The 19,175-nt window shown below is 41.4% G+C and overlaps 1 protein-coding gene across 3 annotated transcripts in view; it reads right to left on the bottom strand.

The window, feature by feature from the left end:
- The window catches only part of pbx4 (pre-B-cell leukemia transcription factor 4), a 30,061-nt gene that overhangs the window by 9,356 nt on the left and 1,530 nt on the right, over positions 1–19,175 (bottom strand). For 2 of the 3 annotated variants that reach the window (XM_079455687.1, XM_079455688.1), the window contains exon 2: positions 13,656–13,729. In XM_079455687.1, the coding sequence (XP_079311813.1) occupies positions 13,656–13,729 (74 nt within the window). Of the gene's footprint in view, positions 1–13,655; positions 13,730–16,070; positions 16,173–19,175 lie in introns of all 3 variants that reach the window. The other variant, XM_079455686.1, reaches the window with a different exon arrangement.

Raw genomic sequence — 19,175 nt, forward strand, 5'->3', positions numbered from 1 at the left:
GTTTGTGAACTCAAACTCAAATAACACAAATAAAAAAGCCCTCTTCATGCTTACGTCTGTTTCAGTGAATGTGGATCTTCTAAATCAAAGCTTTTCTCCGTCCTCCCTTTAACTGATAACACATTTAATGACTTCAGCCCTCCCCCTCCCCCAAAAACTGCTCAAAGTTGGTTTCCAGCTCTCCCTCCCCTCTTTTTTTCCCTCTCGTTGCAAACTTTTTCTTTCCCTTGGCAGGCGTTCTTTTTTTTCTTGTTCTCTCTTGCCCCTTCAGGGTCCCTCGGCTCAGGTCCTCCCTCTCTTTCTTTCTCTTTGAGTCACATTCCATCTTTTGGTTCTCCCCCTCTCCAAGCTCAGGAATGCAGCAGACCCAGCCGCCTGAACTAATGACCCCGATTCACCAGGCCTCGCTTTACCTCTCTCTTTTACAGCCAGCAGAACTCTCCAAAGTCAAACAATAAAGAAGAATGCCTTTTGCGTCTCAAGTACATTAAAGCCGTCTCCGAGTGCATGTGCGCAACTGCGATGAGAGTATTTTCGTCAAGTCGAGAAAGCGACACCTTTAGTGTGAGCAAAGCTTGTTTTTTCTTGCGTTGTGAAGTCACACTATAAAAGTCTGAAGGCTTAAAACTCATTTTAATGCAAAGGCTTCTAGGATTTGATTTCATTATTTCGTTCAGAATTGCAGCAAGAGACTCAAAGTAAACTTTTCTTTGACTAGTTTTCGCCTAAAACAGCAATCCTTAAAGGGACAGTTCACCCCAAAATAAAAATTCTGTCATCATTTGCTCCTCCTCGAGTTGTTGCAAATGTATAAATGTCTTTGTTGTGATGAACAGACAGGAATCTATTTGGAAGAATGCTTGTAACTAAACACTTTTCCGTCTCCATGGACTTCCATAGTAGGAGAAATGACAATGATAGTCAAAAGTTTTGTGTTCAACAGAACAAAGAAATCACACATTTTTTCTACTATGGTAGTCAATGATGACCAAGAACTGTTTGGTTACAAGCATTCTTCCAAATAACTTTCTCTAGATTTCATTTTATTCATATACGGTGAGTAAATGTTTTGGGTGAATTGTTCCTTTAATTTTAGAGTTAAAACCAAACTGAAATCAGCTATTGGGCAAGTACATTAAAAAAACAGAAGACAGGCTGCTGAAACGTCTGTATTTGGGTAGTTGCCAAAAATAGCATTGCGTTCTATGGTTTGAAATGGCAAAAAACACTTGGTCAAATATATATATATATATATATATATATATATATATATATATATATATATATATATATATAGTGAAACAATTGTATTAATATTCACATTTTATATAGTGTATTAATATGTAGACTATAAAATTAAATAACAGAGAGATTTATCTTCGTTGTAATTTTTTGCTGTCACATTTATTAGTCAAATACCCATTTGTGTTGAAAAAATTACAACTCCTCAATATAATAATTTCATTGTATCCCATGTGAAGATTAGTACATAGTGTTAACCCCCTTAAAGGAATTGATCACTTTCAAAATACATTTTCATGATCATTTACTCATTCCTGTTGTCATCCAAGATGTTAATGTATTTTTTTCTTTAGTCGAAAAGAAATTAAGGTTTTTAATGAAAACATTTCAGGATTATTCGCCATTTAGTGGACTTCAATGGACTCCAAACAGTTTAAGGTCAAAATTACAGTTTCAGTGCAGCTTCAAAGGGCTTTAAACGAATCCAGACGATGAATAAGAGTCTTATCTAGCTAAAAGATCGGTCATTATCTAAAAAACAATTTTGTATATCAAATGCTTGCCTTTCTCTGTTCTGCAAAGCACGCTCACGACTTTACGTTATACGTAATTATATTGAAAATTATATTGAAAAGGTCACGTTTCACGTAGATGGAAGTACGGAGTAAGTGTTTACAAGTTGAACGTGCAAATACTAAGTCAAACGCCATTTACAAAAATAGGTAAAAGGAGTTGAAAGGACGATTTTGAACTTTGAGGAGAAGATGAGATGGATTTTTTCGCCCTGCCCTACCAACGTCAAGCTTGACCATTTCAACGTAATAACGTATTACGTGAAGTCGTGAGCGCACTTTGCAGAATAGAGCAAGGCGTGCATTTGTGTTTATAAAGAAAATACACTTTAATTTTTTTTTAGAAAATGGCTGATCGTTTCGCTAGATAGCTTTGACCTTCAACCGTTTGGAGTCCATTAAAGTCCACTATATGGAGAACAATCCTGGAACGTTTTCATCAAAAACCTCAATTTCTTTTCGACTAAAGAAAAAACAAAAACATCTTGGATGAGAGCGGGGTGTGTAAATTATCATGAAAATGTATGTTGAAAGTAAACAATTCCTTATACAAAAATAGCGCAAAAAATTATTGCTGCTGGGTTTTAATAGATGTATATGGATCTAGCTTTATAAGAGTTTGTGAAACAGTTGATTTTTTTATAGAAAGTAAAATGTTTGGTTTAATGGCAACTCTTTTTAAAATAGGAACACAATGAATGTTGAGATTTGTTACCACCACCACCACATGTTAAATGTGTATAACCCAACCACAACCTTACAATGCATTAGCCAAATATCTGTGTTTGTGCATTTGCATAGAATGTGTGTTGACTGCCTCCAGGCTCCCGAGTCAAACATGCAGAAGTGTGTAGAGTTAGTTTAGCCTGACGGGTGAGGGGAGGGTCACTGTTTTTATGACCACAACCCCACAATCAATAGAGTGAAATTTACCACCTCCCTAAAGAGTATCACCCACAATATCCATTACAAGTCTTGCCTCCAGCTGATTCCCTCAAGCACACAGTCTTTTCTTTAGCCTCATTATCTCAATTAAGCCACGATTACTGATAATTACACAAATAAGCTACACAAATAACCCGCAACGTTTGCCATTAGTTGCCACGGACACCTTAAATGACTAATACCCCTTTATGTTACAATTTATCGCTGGGCTTGATTTTAAAACCCATAATAATGTATCCATAAATAAAGAGCCCATTTTGCCACGGCTCAATAGGTTTTATAATAGCTTTGCAGTAAACTCTTCTGACTCTATGGTCGGTCTATGAAACGACCACAGAAACCCCAATCGCCACCGTCTAAATGTTTGCTTGGCTTTAAGAAGATTAATAAAGCCAGCCTGTTAAATCTTTCAATTAGCACACTTCATTAATACAAACACACCGCCATCCTAATGAGATAATGTACATTTTAATGTGGTGCATCTGTCCAAGTTGCGCTAATATCCTGCCATTAAATTTATGAATGATCGACGGCGCCATCGCACGCCCCCTCCTCACAGATCTGCAAGGAGGAATTCCCTCATTTGCGACGGACGGAAAGAAAAACCAGACGCACGTCCGAGCCTAATGCCGCTAGCAACCTGGCCAGTCGTCCTATGAAATATTCAGAGAACCCAGCTGGGTTTGGTTGCATACATAATAACTCGCGTTCACACTGAACGGGTGCTTCAGGTACGGCGCAGGTGATGCGTTGAGGTACCGTGTTCGCTTTTGGCTGCGCTATATTAACACTGCTATTTTCAGCGCGTTACAGGAGGAACAGTCCATCACGGCTGCGTTAACATCGGGCCTCGACAGTCTCGGTTTTCTCTGTACCTCTTAACGCATTCTCTCTCCTACAGCCCCCCCGGCTCTCTCTCTCGCCATGCCCCGCCTCCTTTTCTCTCTCTCCCTCTTTCTCTCCGTGCCCCCAGCCACCTCCCCCCATCCTCTGTTCTCCATTTCAGTCGAGTTCTCCATGTGAGCCGCAATCCCTCATGCTGTCAGCCCCCCCCACCTCTCTCTGTAGACAGACAGGATTAGCATTTTAATTGCATCAGCTCCCTTGGGTATTCTCAGCCTTTCACTGGGAGAGAGCGAGGGAGCAGAAGGGGGGAAGAGAAGGTAAGGAGAGAAAAGAGGAGAGGAGAATTGTGGGGGGAAAAGGCAAAAGGGAGTCACAGGAGGAGATAAAATAGCAGGGAGGAGACGGAAAAGCAGAAAAGATGGAGAAGCGGAGGGGGCGGGGAGGGAGAGCGAGCGAGGAAGACAGAGATAGAAACCGAGGAAGACTTGATCATCGTCATGGTGGGCCGTGTAGGGCGATACTTAGGAAATGACAGAGCTTTGACCGCAACGGCCAATAAATCAAAAGGAGGAAGACGATGGCGACGGGGGAGGGATTTATTCACGCTGAAAAGCACGCCCACATGAACGCAAACAAACATGCTAACCTGAGAGCCAAGTGGGATGTAAATAAGGTGAATTTATCTTCAAACCCCAAACGACTGCAATGCCATTAAGAGTCAGATTGAAATATGAGGGTCATTCTTACAATGCAGAACATTTTCATGTCCCCTCGTATGCGTCTTAATAGAGCGGATGAAACATTTGGCTTATAGTTATTCAAGATTTCTTTGAGCACAAAATCATAATTACGCGAATAAGAGGGAATTCGTTGCCATTTTCAAATATTTTCAACAGATTCTTTGTTTTTTTTAACATACAAAATATGCTTTTTTATGTTAATTTAATAATTGTTTTATTAGTCCACATGCCTTTTGCTTATTTTATTACACTAACTACATACATCATCATTCTGGAAGTGACATTATTTAAGTGGGAAAAAAGCACAAACATTGATATTTGAGCATTTTATCAATTCGGTTTTGTGAAATATTTCATTATTTTTCATAAGATTTCAGGAATGAGTATTATAATAACCACCCTAAAGCCAGCTCATCTTTCAGTAAGTAATGGATAACTCTGCATTATGTCTCTCCTGCAAGTTATAATATTAATTATTTCCGGTGTATAAAAATGCTTTTACTTTTGCATGATACACTGCATAAAAATATCCCAAGAAACCTGAAGCTCTGCACACATCAAAATATAAGTTGTTTTACAACTGCAGATCATTGCTGACACAACTCAATGGATGTTCTGTGCTGGTCTGAAAAACAGCATGAAACAAGTGCTAACTTTAGACGCTGAATCAGGGCTGAACAAACAACAGAAACGAAAGGCTTACCAACAGACAGCAGGGGTTAAAGATTCAGAGACAATACACAAAATCACTTAAGCAACTTAAGGCAAAACGAGGGAAGGGAATTAAAAACCTAACGGGAGACATTAGCATTTTAAATGACAACCCATATACACACTATCATGTGTCTTTTTCCAAAAAAAACTAGCATGGTACAAAACTGCCAAATTCACGGGTCACCTCCTGCAGTAAGCCGCTCAGGTTAAGCAGCGTCTGTGGGCATGTTTACTGGATCCGTGTAGCATGCACCTGGTGGCTCGCCCCGGTGACGTGAGCGTACACCTTTCCTCTCCCTGCAGGGAGTGGTCATTGGTCAGTGTCAACACAATCGGATCTGATTAGGGTGCGAATAGCGCTCCTACCTTAGGCAAACACGCCATCCGGTCTAACGTGTCATTTATCAGCTCTTAATTAACTCAACGAGCGTTTTGCAGAGCCGAGCGCCAGTACTTCACTCGGCGCGTGGCGACCGGTCAAACGTCATTGCGCAGGTGAGCCCTTCTCGGCGCGTTCGGGCGAGACGGAGGACCGGCAGAGGACAAAAGAAGACTTCGCTGCAGGAGGAAGATGAGGAGGAAGAGGCTGTTGCCGTGGCGATACATCCTACCGGCACGCCCCCCTCTCGCCAGCTCCCCGGCTCATCAGCACAGCTGCCTCCTGTGCTAATTAGCACCGCCTCTTAAGGAGCTCCTAAAGACCTTGTGAAAAATGAACACTCATTTGAGAGGTCGTTAATTTGCACTGTTATGCAAATTAGGTGGCAATTAAGCAATAGATCAGAGGAGCGGCTCCCATTTATAACAAACGAACGAGAAATATGACAGAAGCAAACAGGGCCGGGGAGAGTGGCGGATGGCTGCACTGAGGGGGAGTGTAAACTAACCTTAGCCCGCTGCACCTCAGACAGACAGACAGAGAGAGAGAGAGAGAGAGAGAGCGCGAGCGAGCGACTGTGTTGAAATGTGTGTACAGGTGAACAGCACGCTGTGTTCCTGGACTGTTTTTTTAGCTGCCACATTTACAAAGCCAAGCCTGTTTAACAGCACCTTGCATGCTTTCTGCAAACCAAACACAGTTTTTGCATTATTTTGAGTAGGGCGGTTCGATTAATCAAAAGAAACCGCTCGCGATTTGGCGGTTGGCTACGATTTTTTAGGCACGGTTTGTCAGTGAAGTAAGGTGAAATGCAGCTGCATCCCAAAGCCAGATGGTGATCTCGCGCAGAAACGCCAATGCTCTTCAAAAGAAGAACCACGCATATAACCAAAGTTCGTTTACGGAAGTTGTGTCGCTCAGCGGCCATGTTTGCAACGCCTCTGCGCAGCTATTTACGTCATAGCATCCAGTTCCATCTTCTTGAATGGGGACGTTTTAGCTGACATTTCTAAAATCGCTGGCAAAAATCACAATTAGACAGCATATTTCCGATCAATAATTAAACATGACCTGAATCATAACTTTGGTTTGTTGAGCTTAAATTGCACTGAAAATCCCCTTTTTCGAGGTCGACTGCGCCTGCACAGGCTGGCAAGTGTCTCACGAGAGCCCCGCCCCAGTGAATAGTTGGTCTTTACTGATTGACAATTGGCTCGTTGTACTGGAAGGCGGGACTTTCTTCACTAGAGTGGCCGTATTGATCGTTGCATTCCCCGCCATTCATTGTAACCGCAGTGTGCATCTTGTTAATATTAATATCTTTGGAAAGAAATGCCGTCTTCCTATCTGCATCAGGCTGTTTCTATCGCTGTTTTCCAATCCTCCTCAGGTACTTTCGTAATTAAAAATATTATTTATAATCATGTTTGACGGGGGTTGCTTTTTTAAACGCACGTTATAAGCGTCTCAAATGCGCAGTGATTTCAGAAGAGCAGCGTTTTCCGCTGATCACAGAGCCGTGTTTAACGAATAAGATGCGCATAAAATGTAATCGCAGTCTCCATGATTTAAAAATTGCGATAGCCACATCAATTTAATTGCAATTACGATGAATCCTGCAGTCCTAATTTTGACCTTTAGGGGCAGTAATGATACACACTGAATTCAGAGATGAAACTAGTACGTGTGCAAACTAGTCTATGGTATTTCCATTCCTACCTGTTTAATGCTGGAAAAGCATAGATCCATCTACAAATGCCGATCTATGGCTTTTTTTATCCGGCATCAGGTGAAAAGTCATAATCCTTCGAGTGTATTAGATAAATGACGCAACACAGATTAACACCCAAATGAAAATTCATTCAGTCTGTATGAGTTTCTTTCAAATATCTGTTGTGTTCTGCAGATTCTCACAATTGAATCTCATTGACTTCCATTGAGAAATGTCTCAGTGGTTTTGTGTTTATACAAAGTATCTTCTTTAGTGTTTTACAGAAGAAAGAGACATATACAGGTTTTGAATGACATGAGTGGATAAATGAAATTTTTGGAAGGTTTGTTCAAACGTCTCTTAACCCTTGTTGCGAAACTCATCCAGCAAAGACAATAGTGTGAGCAGTAGCAATAGTGATGTTTGTCTTAGCAAACACCTTTATATAGCGCCTGGTGAGTGAGACCGTATTGACACCTTTGCGTGAGACAAACAGATTATTCTAGATTAACAAAAGGCTAATGCCTCAATCCAAATGGCATGCACTGAAACCTGAAACTCCCTGCCTGAAGACAAGCTTAAAGTGAGAGCAAACTCAGAGAGTCCTGACGGATCACCGCTGCTCAAATCCCCTCTCCAGTGCTTAGATTAGTCACCGGGCGCAGTGGAGACACTTCCACACCGGGATGGACGCCTCCCATCAATTGCAATTAATCCTTAATTATTCTGGATTAGGTGCTGGGCGCCGACTCTCTCACACCCCGCCGCAGCCACGCTGGCTAATGTAATCCAGCTGAGGCCACATTTACATATCTTTAATTAAAGAAACATGGGCTTCTTTCAAACACTAGTCCCAAGACCAGGACAATAAGGGACATCTCCATGATATTATCATTTTGCATGATTTTGACACGCGCCGCGGCTAAATGCAATTGTCGCTCCCGAGTGCTTAATCTCGCTCGGTGCACACGGGGGTTTGGTTATTTATCAAAGTAACAAACGTCTAACAGATTTTTCATTAAATCTATGTGAAGTGTGTACAAGACTTTAATGAATTAGATGTTAATACAGCGACTTAATTTATTTTACCCCAAACCACTCGTTTATAAAAATGAGGATGCATCATTTGTAAAATTTTGCTCCATATGGGAGATATATAAGGGCTTGGACGACCAATATGGGCTTCGAAATGGTCATAAAATGAGGAAGGCCTGATGTGTACTTTAAATAATCCAATATATTACAAAATATGCACGAAAGAAATATCCAAAATGATGTGCCTGTGTTTGTAAAAATACAATCTGTATCGCTTTATATAATCATCTGTAAAAATGACTAAATATATCAAGAAGCCTCTTCTTGCTTCCTTTTGATCACAATAGATTATAAATATGCTATTAAAGGAACAGTTCGACCACAATGAGATATTTAAGACATCAAAACATCGTCTTTTGTGTTTCACAGCCGAAAGTCATATACAGGCTTTAAACAACATGAGGTAAAATCAATGATAACAGAATTTTTATTTAGGATGAACCATCCCTTTAATAGCGGAGTACTGAATATAGCACAATAGACTTTGAATTTAAAGTTTCAGCGAGAGCGCTTCACACAGACCGGATCTGCTGCTTTTAGTCTCAGAGCTGCACGTCACGCAGGCACACAGGTTTGCTTCAGGCTGATACACGCTTCAGACAACGTCTAGATTTCTGATTGCTGGAACTCAATCGTTGGGGTATATTTAAGGTTTTTGTTGAGATGAGATATTCGCTCATGCAGAGGGTATATAATACAAGTGTTAATGTTGTTTGCCTTTTCATCATTAGACAACAGTTTAAAGTGACAGGAAACTGTTAGGACTAAAAGAGTGAGCACTTTAAACATCACGCGCCTGTGGACGTCTGCTGTGATGCTGTCAAGTGAGACTTTGTCGCAAGTCAATCTATTGTTGTATCACAATGACGCAACAAAACAAAGTAAAATGTGACTGGTCGTTTTACACGTCAAACAACACCTTCAGGTTTAAGCAGGCGTTACTATTAGCACAACAGTACGTTAAGGATTCTTGTATTTTTGCAGGTAAACAGTGCCCAGTTTGACCACAGACAACATTTTACATAAACAATGAATGTTTTTTTTCCAGTAAATAAAAACACTAGAACAGGAAGTACTTGACGTATCAACTCAAAGCGCCTGTACGTGTACGGTTTCAAATGTTTCCTTGCAGTCAAGAGCGTATCATGCAATTCAGGCCGTCCGCTGTGAAAACAAGGCCTAATTCCTCCAGGAATAACCTAATGAGAGAAAAGACGCTCGGCCCACACAACATTAGGATGAAGCCGAGCTTTCGGGGTGACGCTGCCCCCCTCCACCCACCGTTCTGGACCTTGTGATGGGGGAAGGGGGGGCGCCTGTCAGGGCCAGGGGTCTGTGTGATATTAGCCGTCTGCCAATCCGGCGTGGGGAATGGACACAGAGTAATTACTGCTGCTCTTACTGCCTCATCAATCTCTCTCTATCGCTGTCTCTCTCTCTCCCCCCTTCACACTCTATCTTTCTCACTACTGGAGCAGAGGAGAGGAAAACAGATTGAGTGACAGAGCACCACACAAGAAAAGCCCAATGAAACGGGGCCAACGTGAAATGGTGATGTTTGGGGCGGCAGGTTTTATGAATTTGGCTGGTTTCATGTGAACATTTCTGAAGTGAAACCGACATCACCGTGTGCATGTATGTTACTGTGAGTTTATGCCTGTTGCGGTTTATTCAAGTTGTAAAAAGTCTTCACAGTCCACTGGCTCTTTTACCTACAGGCCTGCAGGCTTCACCTCGTAAAAAAGTCTGAGATTTTCTAACAAATCATAAAATTTTACAGGAGGGTTCAAATTAGGGTCTTTGAGAAATGAACGACACTTAAAAGCCTCAATTAGCTCTTCGGGCACGAAACCGGAGTCAATAAGTTCATCCAGGTTGGTTAAACAAGGATTTGAGGCCATGCTGGCTCACACTGAAAACTTCATAAAACTACACTTCTTTATTTAAGTTCCATACTGAAATATGTAGGCAACGGATCGAAGCTTACCATGCATGCTCAACTATTTGTTACTGCCAAGATATTTTAGAATTTGGCACCAAAGATTCGATTTTTAATGGTTCAGGTGAGAGACACTTAAACTATATGGATTAATATAAAACACGAGTACGATCTTTAAATGGAAAACTCCAAATAATGCATTACATAAGACTGTACAACAGCAACCCTAACTACACAGTTATGAAAGTTCTCTCGTATCATTTTTAATACAGAATAATAGTTAAATGTGTTGAACTGTGGCCAGCTGGATCTTTAAGGCCGTTTAAAACTTTTTTCTTTAATGACAAGTGCAGCTTTGGTTATGAGAAACTACAGAAGTATTACAAAAGTCCAAAAATTATTATTCCTGGAAACCGGCAATATACTAAACGCGCAGTCCAAGATGCTAGTAAATTATGCATATATCAAATCTCACCGGTGTTCTGGACAGATACTGGACATTTTGTACTTTTTGTGTCTTTTCAAAACAACTAGGAGCTTGAACACATTTTAGCAACAGTTACCCAAATTTGGATGTAAAACTAAAATACATATTCTATCTAAGGTAATTTGAGTACACTTTGTGCCCGTTCCTGACAAATCATGTATTTGTTTGACATTTTTAAGGATCATCTGTATATAAATATAATAACTGTAATTGGCCGGCTCATGTAGTACATCCTCTACCACAGTGGTTCTCAAACAGGGGGCCGCAAGATGGAACAAGGGGGGCTACAGTTTTGTAGCGTTTAATCAAGAAATTTATGACAATGATTGTGTACAATGAAACGTCAGAAAAATAATACCACCAACCAAATTAATTGATGTTCCAGCATTGTACAATTAAACATGTTTTTGGTTTAATTAAAATTTGATGTGTAAGATTATAAGTCTTTATTTGGGGGTGACCACAAAGCTATACACCCTACACAAAGGAAACGAAAAAGATTGAGAACCACTACTCTACCAACATCAGCTTGATTTACTATTATGGTCTAATAGCAAGAAATTTAAAAGTTATATCAAAGATAACAAATCTGGCTATAAAACTCTTCCAATTAAAAAGCAATGTTTTTTTGTAAAAAGAAGTGAAAAAGGCTGCTGTATGTGAATCTGAGATGTATTTTATTCCGAACACAACAGTCAGTTCAGTTTAATGTAAGCTGCAAAGGCACAAGTATACAAGAATACAGGAAGTGTATAAGGACGGTTAATGCGACACTAAAAAGAAACACAATTATATTATTATTACTATATAAAATATTAAAATAAATGAAATATACATAAATAAGTTGCTATATTGTAACCAAACACAGACCGAGTCAACTTCGGGTCAGGCGCGTGCATCCGATCAAACAGTCTACGAAAACGTAACAGCTTGCCATGTATGATGTCATTCATTTGAAGACTTCTTAAAAACATCACGTCAAAGACAAAACTAAGATATACAAAACAGGCATGAAAAATAGGGCAAAGCACAAAAGAAATGCTGACTAACCACATCTGATGTAAAACATAACATCCGTGTTACCCGTCAACTATCCGTATTCATCACCACCGTGATTCATTTAAGTTACAAGAAATCTGTAAAAACAAACTTCAAAGCATGTGACCCCAAAGATGAGCCAGTCAGAACGAACAAAAGTCAGGGTGGGTGAGAATCGACTTGTTTCGAGTAGATGGGGGGAGGGCCAACACCGATGAGACAATTGGCTTAGAAATCTCGTCTTTCTCTTAATTTGTTTCTAAGGAGATTAATTAACAAATCTTACATTTCACACGCATGAAGTTTATGTTAAACAGATGGGGATATGCGGTGGCGGGGGGGTTAGGGGGGTGTAAGCACGACTTACATTTGAGCAGAACATTTCCTTAACAATAAAAACAATCTTCCCAACTGCAGCAGCACTCAGAGGAATTCAATGTCCCTCCCCCACTCCTCCCCAACCCTCCCCTCCACCTCCATTACCATATCAAAGGCCCCAGTTCAGAGCGAGACTTCTCTTTCAAGAATGGAAGCAAGGCATCAGGAGGGAGGGAGGGAGGAGAGGACAAGACCGCAGCGGCGGAGAAAGGCCCGAGCTCCAGCTCGCTTTTATCCCCGTATGAGAGACGGAGGCAGACAGATAGAGACTGTGGAAAACACTGTAAGGACTACTGATCAGGAGTACAATCGTGTGCAGTAGAGGCGGCTGCCTTCTTTAATTCACATTCCTCAGGCAGGAGATGAAAGCGGCAGGGAGTTGCAGCGCAGGTATATGGATCCGGGAAGACGGTGGGGGGGATGGGGGGTGATGGACAATATCCACCCACCACACAACGGCACTCGGGCCGCTCGCTCCCAATTTTCAGAATGGCATTTTCAAGCAAAACGTTGATCAGTATTGAACAGTATGGACACCTTATTTGATGGCAATTTAAAATTTCGATTACTCGCAATAAAGGCCAAACGGCATCCTCGATCAGACGGTAATGGCCTCCCTCCTGTCATCTAATATATCAGCACATTTACACCGAAGTGTTGACGGTAAAACACTGATTCCAGATCGAGTTGGGTGATAACCGAAGAGATGTTTGGAAAAATTCTGAACATTAACTTCGCCTGTCCGCACACAACCTTCCATTTAGTGCCGCGTTTCTCCCAGGCCTCTCTCTCTCGGCTGGCAGGCTAAATGTGAAAATCAAAGTGAATGACATTAGGTAAATAAGACAGCGGGTTGCCTTGGCAACAGGGACAGCCCCCGACACCCGCTCCTCCAGCCTACCCTTTACTTGCATCCAATTATAGGAAAGTAAGACCGGGTTATTGACAGATTGCCACGAACCGACCGCTGCACATCATTTTTGCACTGTAATTCCACATGAGTGTGCTTGTTACGGAACCTTAGACAGATTCCAGTTGCAGGATGTGACAGGAAAGAAACGAGAGAAACCGTGGCACAAAGACAACGCCAACACCTCCATAAATATTTAATCGTTTGTCAGCCTCTCGTTTGAGGGGAGAAAGCTCGCGGATCTGCCAGAAAACTGACCACTGTGGATGTGCCGGTTAAAATGCGAGAGCTGTTACCGGATGGTTTCCGTGGAATGGTTCGCAATGAGAACATAACGAATACGTGATATACAGGCCAACAGTGCGACTTAAACCTACACACTTGTTGCTATCACAAATCAAAGAGAAAATGTGCGCAAAACAAACAATAAATCTACTAAAGTGACACTTAATGACTCCAGTGGGCGACACAAAAGGACATATGGACACCCCAGAGAAACGCTATAGATGCTAAAAAAAGAGAGTTGGGACACAATGCGTTCGGTTGGATGATTATTAAACACCTGTCTCTGCATATGGTCAATCCAGAATCAATACAACGTAATAACATCATCTACCGGAACGGCGGTTCTGGCTTGGCAGATTAAGAGATCGACTTACCTGTTTTCTCTTTGATCTCGCATAGCACGCTGAAGAGAGCCGGCTTCATCCTGTGGCAGTTCAGGGCATGTTTCCTGCAGGAGAGAAAGAACTTGTTAACAAGGTTTAGTGGATATTTCATTAAACAAAGTAACAGACTGATACGCAAGACTCTGCATTAGCCAGTTTACAGTGGTTTACAGTACTTTCCCATTGGACCAGTTCCAAATTTAGCCTTTTCTTGTGGCGACGATCCACATATACACGTCATTTTTGGTAAAATGATTGCTAATCTAATTCCACCATTTTGGGGACGTCTCATTTGCCATAATTCATGAATAGTTCATCTTCAAAATAAAAATTCTTTCATCATTTCACAAAACAAGGTATTTTGAAAAATGTTGCTGACCAAAAACCGTTTGTCCCCTCTGACTTCTATTGTATGGACTCAAAACCAAATACAAGTCAATGGGGACCAACGTTTTTCTTAATATCTTCTTTTGTGTTCTGCAGAAGAAAGTCATACCGGTTTGAAATGAAAAGAATGTGAATAAAAGACAGAATTTTCATTTTTAAGGTGAACTATTCCTTCAATATCAGCGTTAGAAATGGCACAACAATTACCTACAATGAAAAAAAAAATCTTTCTAGTCAAATTTAAGGGTAGACTCTTCTGAAAATCACCCCAATATGAACAACTACAAAATTTATAGCGCACATCACAGTCCCGCTTTCAAACAAACAGGAGTTATTACACGTACTCTAAACATGCCTTTAACATTCACCTCTCGGTGTGATTACAATGACAAGTACAAACATCCACTCAGGAATCAATCACACAAGATGTAATGGAAATGCAAAAGCTTTAGAGTCACGTCTTAGCGTCTGTAGATGGAGAAGATACAGCAGCCCCGGATCACTCCGGCTAAATGAGTAACTGACACATGGTCTTCATTCGTCTTCGGGGAAAAGCATTCCACCCTTTAATGGTATTATCCCGTCCTTTTTACACCTCGAACGTGCTTAATTTATTGAGCGGGCCTGGACAATATCAAAACAAGCGAGGACCTCCGGCTCACAAAGGAAACATTCTTCTCAAAGCAAGAATCATATGTGCTAAATCTGTTCATCGATCATTTCAGGGCAGTCTCCCATCAGTAAACTTTATTTCCAGGCTCAGTGGGCTCCGATGAGCAGGAAGCTTATCTACACGCAGACAGATTTTCAGGCACTACTGTATTAGAGAGCAGATGAAGCGTGCTTTCCAGGAACATTGTTAACCCCTAACAAACGCCAATAGTCCTGGTGTACTCATTAAAGTTGGGAAGCGCTGGTAGATGTTCGCTGAACAGCTGGGTTTAACATGCCAGCTGAGCATGCAAAATGATAAAGACACAAATCATGTGAGGCGCAGCCACTTTAAAGTACGCAAAGGGGTTTCTTTGCTTTGCATTAGCGTTTTTGTTCAAGGCTGTTGATGGACAAGTGCTTACAATATGAAGTATGTGACCCCATCTGACGTTCGGAGACAAACGTATGACTTGTTTTTCATGTTGTTGTTTGGCAATACAGCTAAATTTCAATGTTGAAGGCCATACAATATGATGCATACTGCACCACAATGCAAAGACCACTAGCCTTTTAAAGTCTTAAACTGCGCAACACCACACCTGCCGCTTATATACCGCAGCTGGTCGCAACTAAACAAAGGTTGAATGCTTCCCTGTGCTCCGAGGCAAACAGAACAAGATGAGGGAAAATCCCCCAAAAAGCACGAAGCCTTAAGCTGATGACACACTTTGTAACGTGTTAGGTAATTTTGTCGGAAACGGGCGATAGCGCGAGTTACTAGCCTGAGAAGTAACTGTCGATTAGTTTCTTATCCCTTTTCAATTGCGTTTCATCAAATGCAGGTTAGTTTGAAGAACAACGAACAGATTTACTTCTAGCTATGACTCCATTTGCTGTCACAAATGTTCTTTGTTGGGTTTAATGTGTTATTTTGCTCAAATATTTCCGCTACGTCACGTTCAAGCTGAAAGAAAAGCATGACTGCGAAAATGGTAGTCCTTAACGTTTGCAATAAACTAAAGCAATTCAAGCAGACTGAACCTGACAAATACAGAAACATTACATAACAACAACTGACAATACAAACAAAAACCCAAACGCACGTCTATGGATGGATGATCATGATGTGATTGAAACTTCTAGTGTTTTGTAAATACTGAGGGTTACGTGAAGAAGGCAGAGGGGTGGAATTAAATGCAAGTCTGTATGACGTTAACCTGGATGTTAGCATGTGAGAAGTGCTATTCATAAAAGTCTAAACTGTTTGTATTACAGTATGTGAGTGTAATTTGCCCTTTATCGTCTGCATGGAGGGGATGATCAGGGAGGGAAGAGGAGGGGGTGCTCATGCGCTCCTGTACTGACCTGTGCTGGAAGTTGAGCGGCAGGGCGCACCCTGCTGTGCTCCCCCCCAGCTCCCCCTCCCTCTGTGGGGTCCACTGCGCCGGTGCCTCCTCTGGCCAGCATCTGGACACAGGGCAACAGGGTGAGACACTCGGGGCAGAAGGCACAGACAGCGCTGGCATCTGCCTCCTTGGTCCCAAAGACATCCCCCCCATACATCCCGCTACACTGGGACCCCCACAGTAAAAAATGCAGATCAAGAAAAGAAACCGAGAAGCGTGGCATATGAGTAAGCATTCACATGAGGCAGAAATCAGAACATGTCTGATTTTGCCAAAAAATACTTGAGATGTTGGAACAAAGTTCTGAGTAACACAAGCAGCGCTATGGAAAACATATAGTCCTATAGCAAGCATGCTCTTAAAAACTAAATATGCTCAGTCTGAACACGCTTTAATGTCTAAAAATATCTCAATTAATGTTAGGGCTGTGCAATTAATCGAAAAATAACGCTATTCGTCAATTTTAGCCTTCATCAAATTACAAAAACAAAATAATCGAGGTAAGCGATCATTGTGACGCATGCCATTTTGCAAGGATCCTCTTTTTTCTTGTAGTTTAAATCCACAGCGAACCCTTTCCTTTACAGTGGTCAGCATTGCTATTTCTTTACATTTATTTTTTCAGTTTAAAGCCGTTTTTTCCAATGTTGTTTTCAAGGTTAATGAGCAATCGTGTTAAATAATCGGGATCTCAATATAATAAACAAAATAGACGCGATTATGACTTGTGTCATAGAGCAGCCCTATCTGATGTTTGCAAATACTAAACACCGGCTTACTGAATGAAGATGATCATTTGCATATGGCAGATTGTGTTTGGGTGTTACGCTTAGCTCTACTCTATGAGATGCAATCTAATCTGACTGATCAACTCAACACTGGACCTTATCTTCTAATATTGGCAGTAAAAGAGAGTCTTCTGCATTTCCTTTATTGAACATACAATAAAAAAGCAATTCAGACATGGCCACGTTTTAATGCGCCCTTTCCATTCTCTGATTGAGGCATGTGCCTCTACTCAGCAAATAATGCAGGTTTGGGACACATTACACTAATTAATCAAAGATGCATTATGATGAGACACAAATCTATTTAATGAGATACCACTATTAAATAAAGGACCTGTTTATTGAAGATGAAAACGTCGCTGCACATTAAGGAACTATTTCCTACACTTAGAATGCTGACCACACTAGACAATAAACCCTTTGGACCCGGGAACCACTTTCCAAAATGTGCATGAAACCGCCTCCTCTGCCCTAAACCCATCCCACACTTGACAAAAGAATAATCCACATTTGCACCAAAAACATCCTACACCTAACAAAACAATAATGCACATTGCTCTCAGGCATCTCAATTATTTCAGCTCGGTGCGGAAGTACCGAAGGCCATTCTTGCTTCATAACCGCAGAAGACAAGACTGAACTTAAACCGAATGGAAATTCAGACTTAAATGCAATTTCCGTACTCCGCTAACACTCTCACGTCTCGCTTAAAGGACTAGTCACCCAAAAATGAAACTCCCGAGTCCTGTCATCATTTACTCTTATACATTAAGCTGTCAAATCTAATTTGCACTTGTGCATATTAAAACCCGACACCTGAAAACGTGTTGCACCAAGTCTATGATGCTAAATGCCATTTGTTGTCACGCATCTCAACCTAACAGAGGTGCGAAAAAGCTTATGTGTGGCGAAGTGCAAATTAGATTTAAGAGCTACGGCGGTGGGAAAGATTCTCAGCAAAAGATAACAGTTATTTTAGCCCGGTTCTCACACATGGTTACGAAAGACTGTAAAATGACCTTATTTTGACTCGTCAAAATAAGCGAGTTCAACATTTTTATTGATAGTAGATTGAAATGACTCAAATGGATTGTTTTTTAACAGTGCATAAAGCCCGAGTCTTACTCACTACTTTTTTGTAACGACACAATGGACATTCTGCAAAACATCTCCCCTTGTTTTATCAGAAAGTCGTAGGTTAAAAACAACATAAACGATGACACGCATATGTAGGAGAACTACTCCTACTTGTCCAAACACAAGAAAGACCCTCTCCAAGGAGTCTCTTCTAAAGGTGTAATAAAACACCTATCACCCACATTAAACTAGAGAAATGCAGCAATATATGTAAGAAGCGACCCCTCCATCTCATTAATAGAAACTCAATTTGCGGACAGCTGCACTCCCGCGCACATTATAGGAGAATTGATTGCGCCCAACACACAATGAAAAGGATGAACACCAGGGAGGGGGGGGGAGAGAGAGAGAGAGAGAGAGAGAGAGAGAGAGAGGGAGAGAGGGAGAGAGAGGGAGAGAGAAGTGAATTAATTAAGAGAACCAGGTGGTCAAATGGCTTGGTGGAAAATCACAAGCTAATGACACATCACAGGCCATAGACGCACGCGATCCCTCATTAAACGGCATCTTTTGTCCGGGATCAGCGCGCGAGTTGACCTCTCAACAGATCGCAGGTCAAGGCGCGCGATCCGCTCGCCAAAGGATCGATTACACCCCGGTCGATATAATATACACAGGCCGGACTTGAGGGAAATCTCGGGGAAAAGCGGAAAAAGTCGCCTGTCGGGTTGTTTCGTCTGGAGCGTTTGTCTGACACCGTTTGACGGCGATGACTTAATTAGGCGCGCGCTAATTATCTATGCTAATGACGACGTAGCATATTAATCCAATTCATTTATCCGGCGGCCCTCGTTCTGCAAGACGCTCGCTTAAAACCAAACGTCTTCGCAGAGCCTTCGGCGTCTCCGATAAGAAACAAATCGGTTGACCTCTAAAGCCTTTCCGAAAACGTCAAGTGTTTACATAAATTCCTCTTTTGTGTTTATTTCATGCTCGTGGTTCGGACGTCAGTTGACTTGACGGAAGCTGTTTGGATTTCTTTTATTGTCAGATTTATAGAAAAACGGATCGTGTAAACTCGCTTAAAAGTCTCGTAAAAAGCACGCGATTAATTATCCATTAAATCGTACGATTGCGCAAAGAAAGCCGTGCCAAGCATCCCTCCGCCACGCGTTCATTTAATCGCCACAAGGGAATTT

Source organism: Barbatula barbatula (assembly GCF_947034865.1).
Source record: "Barbatula barbatula genome assembly, chromosome: 5".
In the NCBI taxonomy this organism is placed as follows: domain Eukaryota; kingdom Metazoa; phylum Chordata; class Actinopteri; order Cypriniformes; family Nemacheilidae; genus Barbatula; species Barbatula barbatula.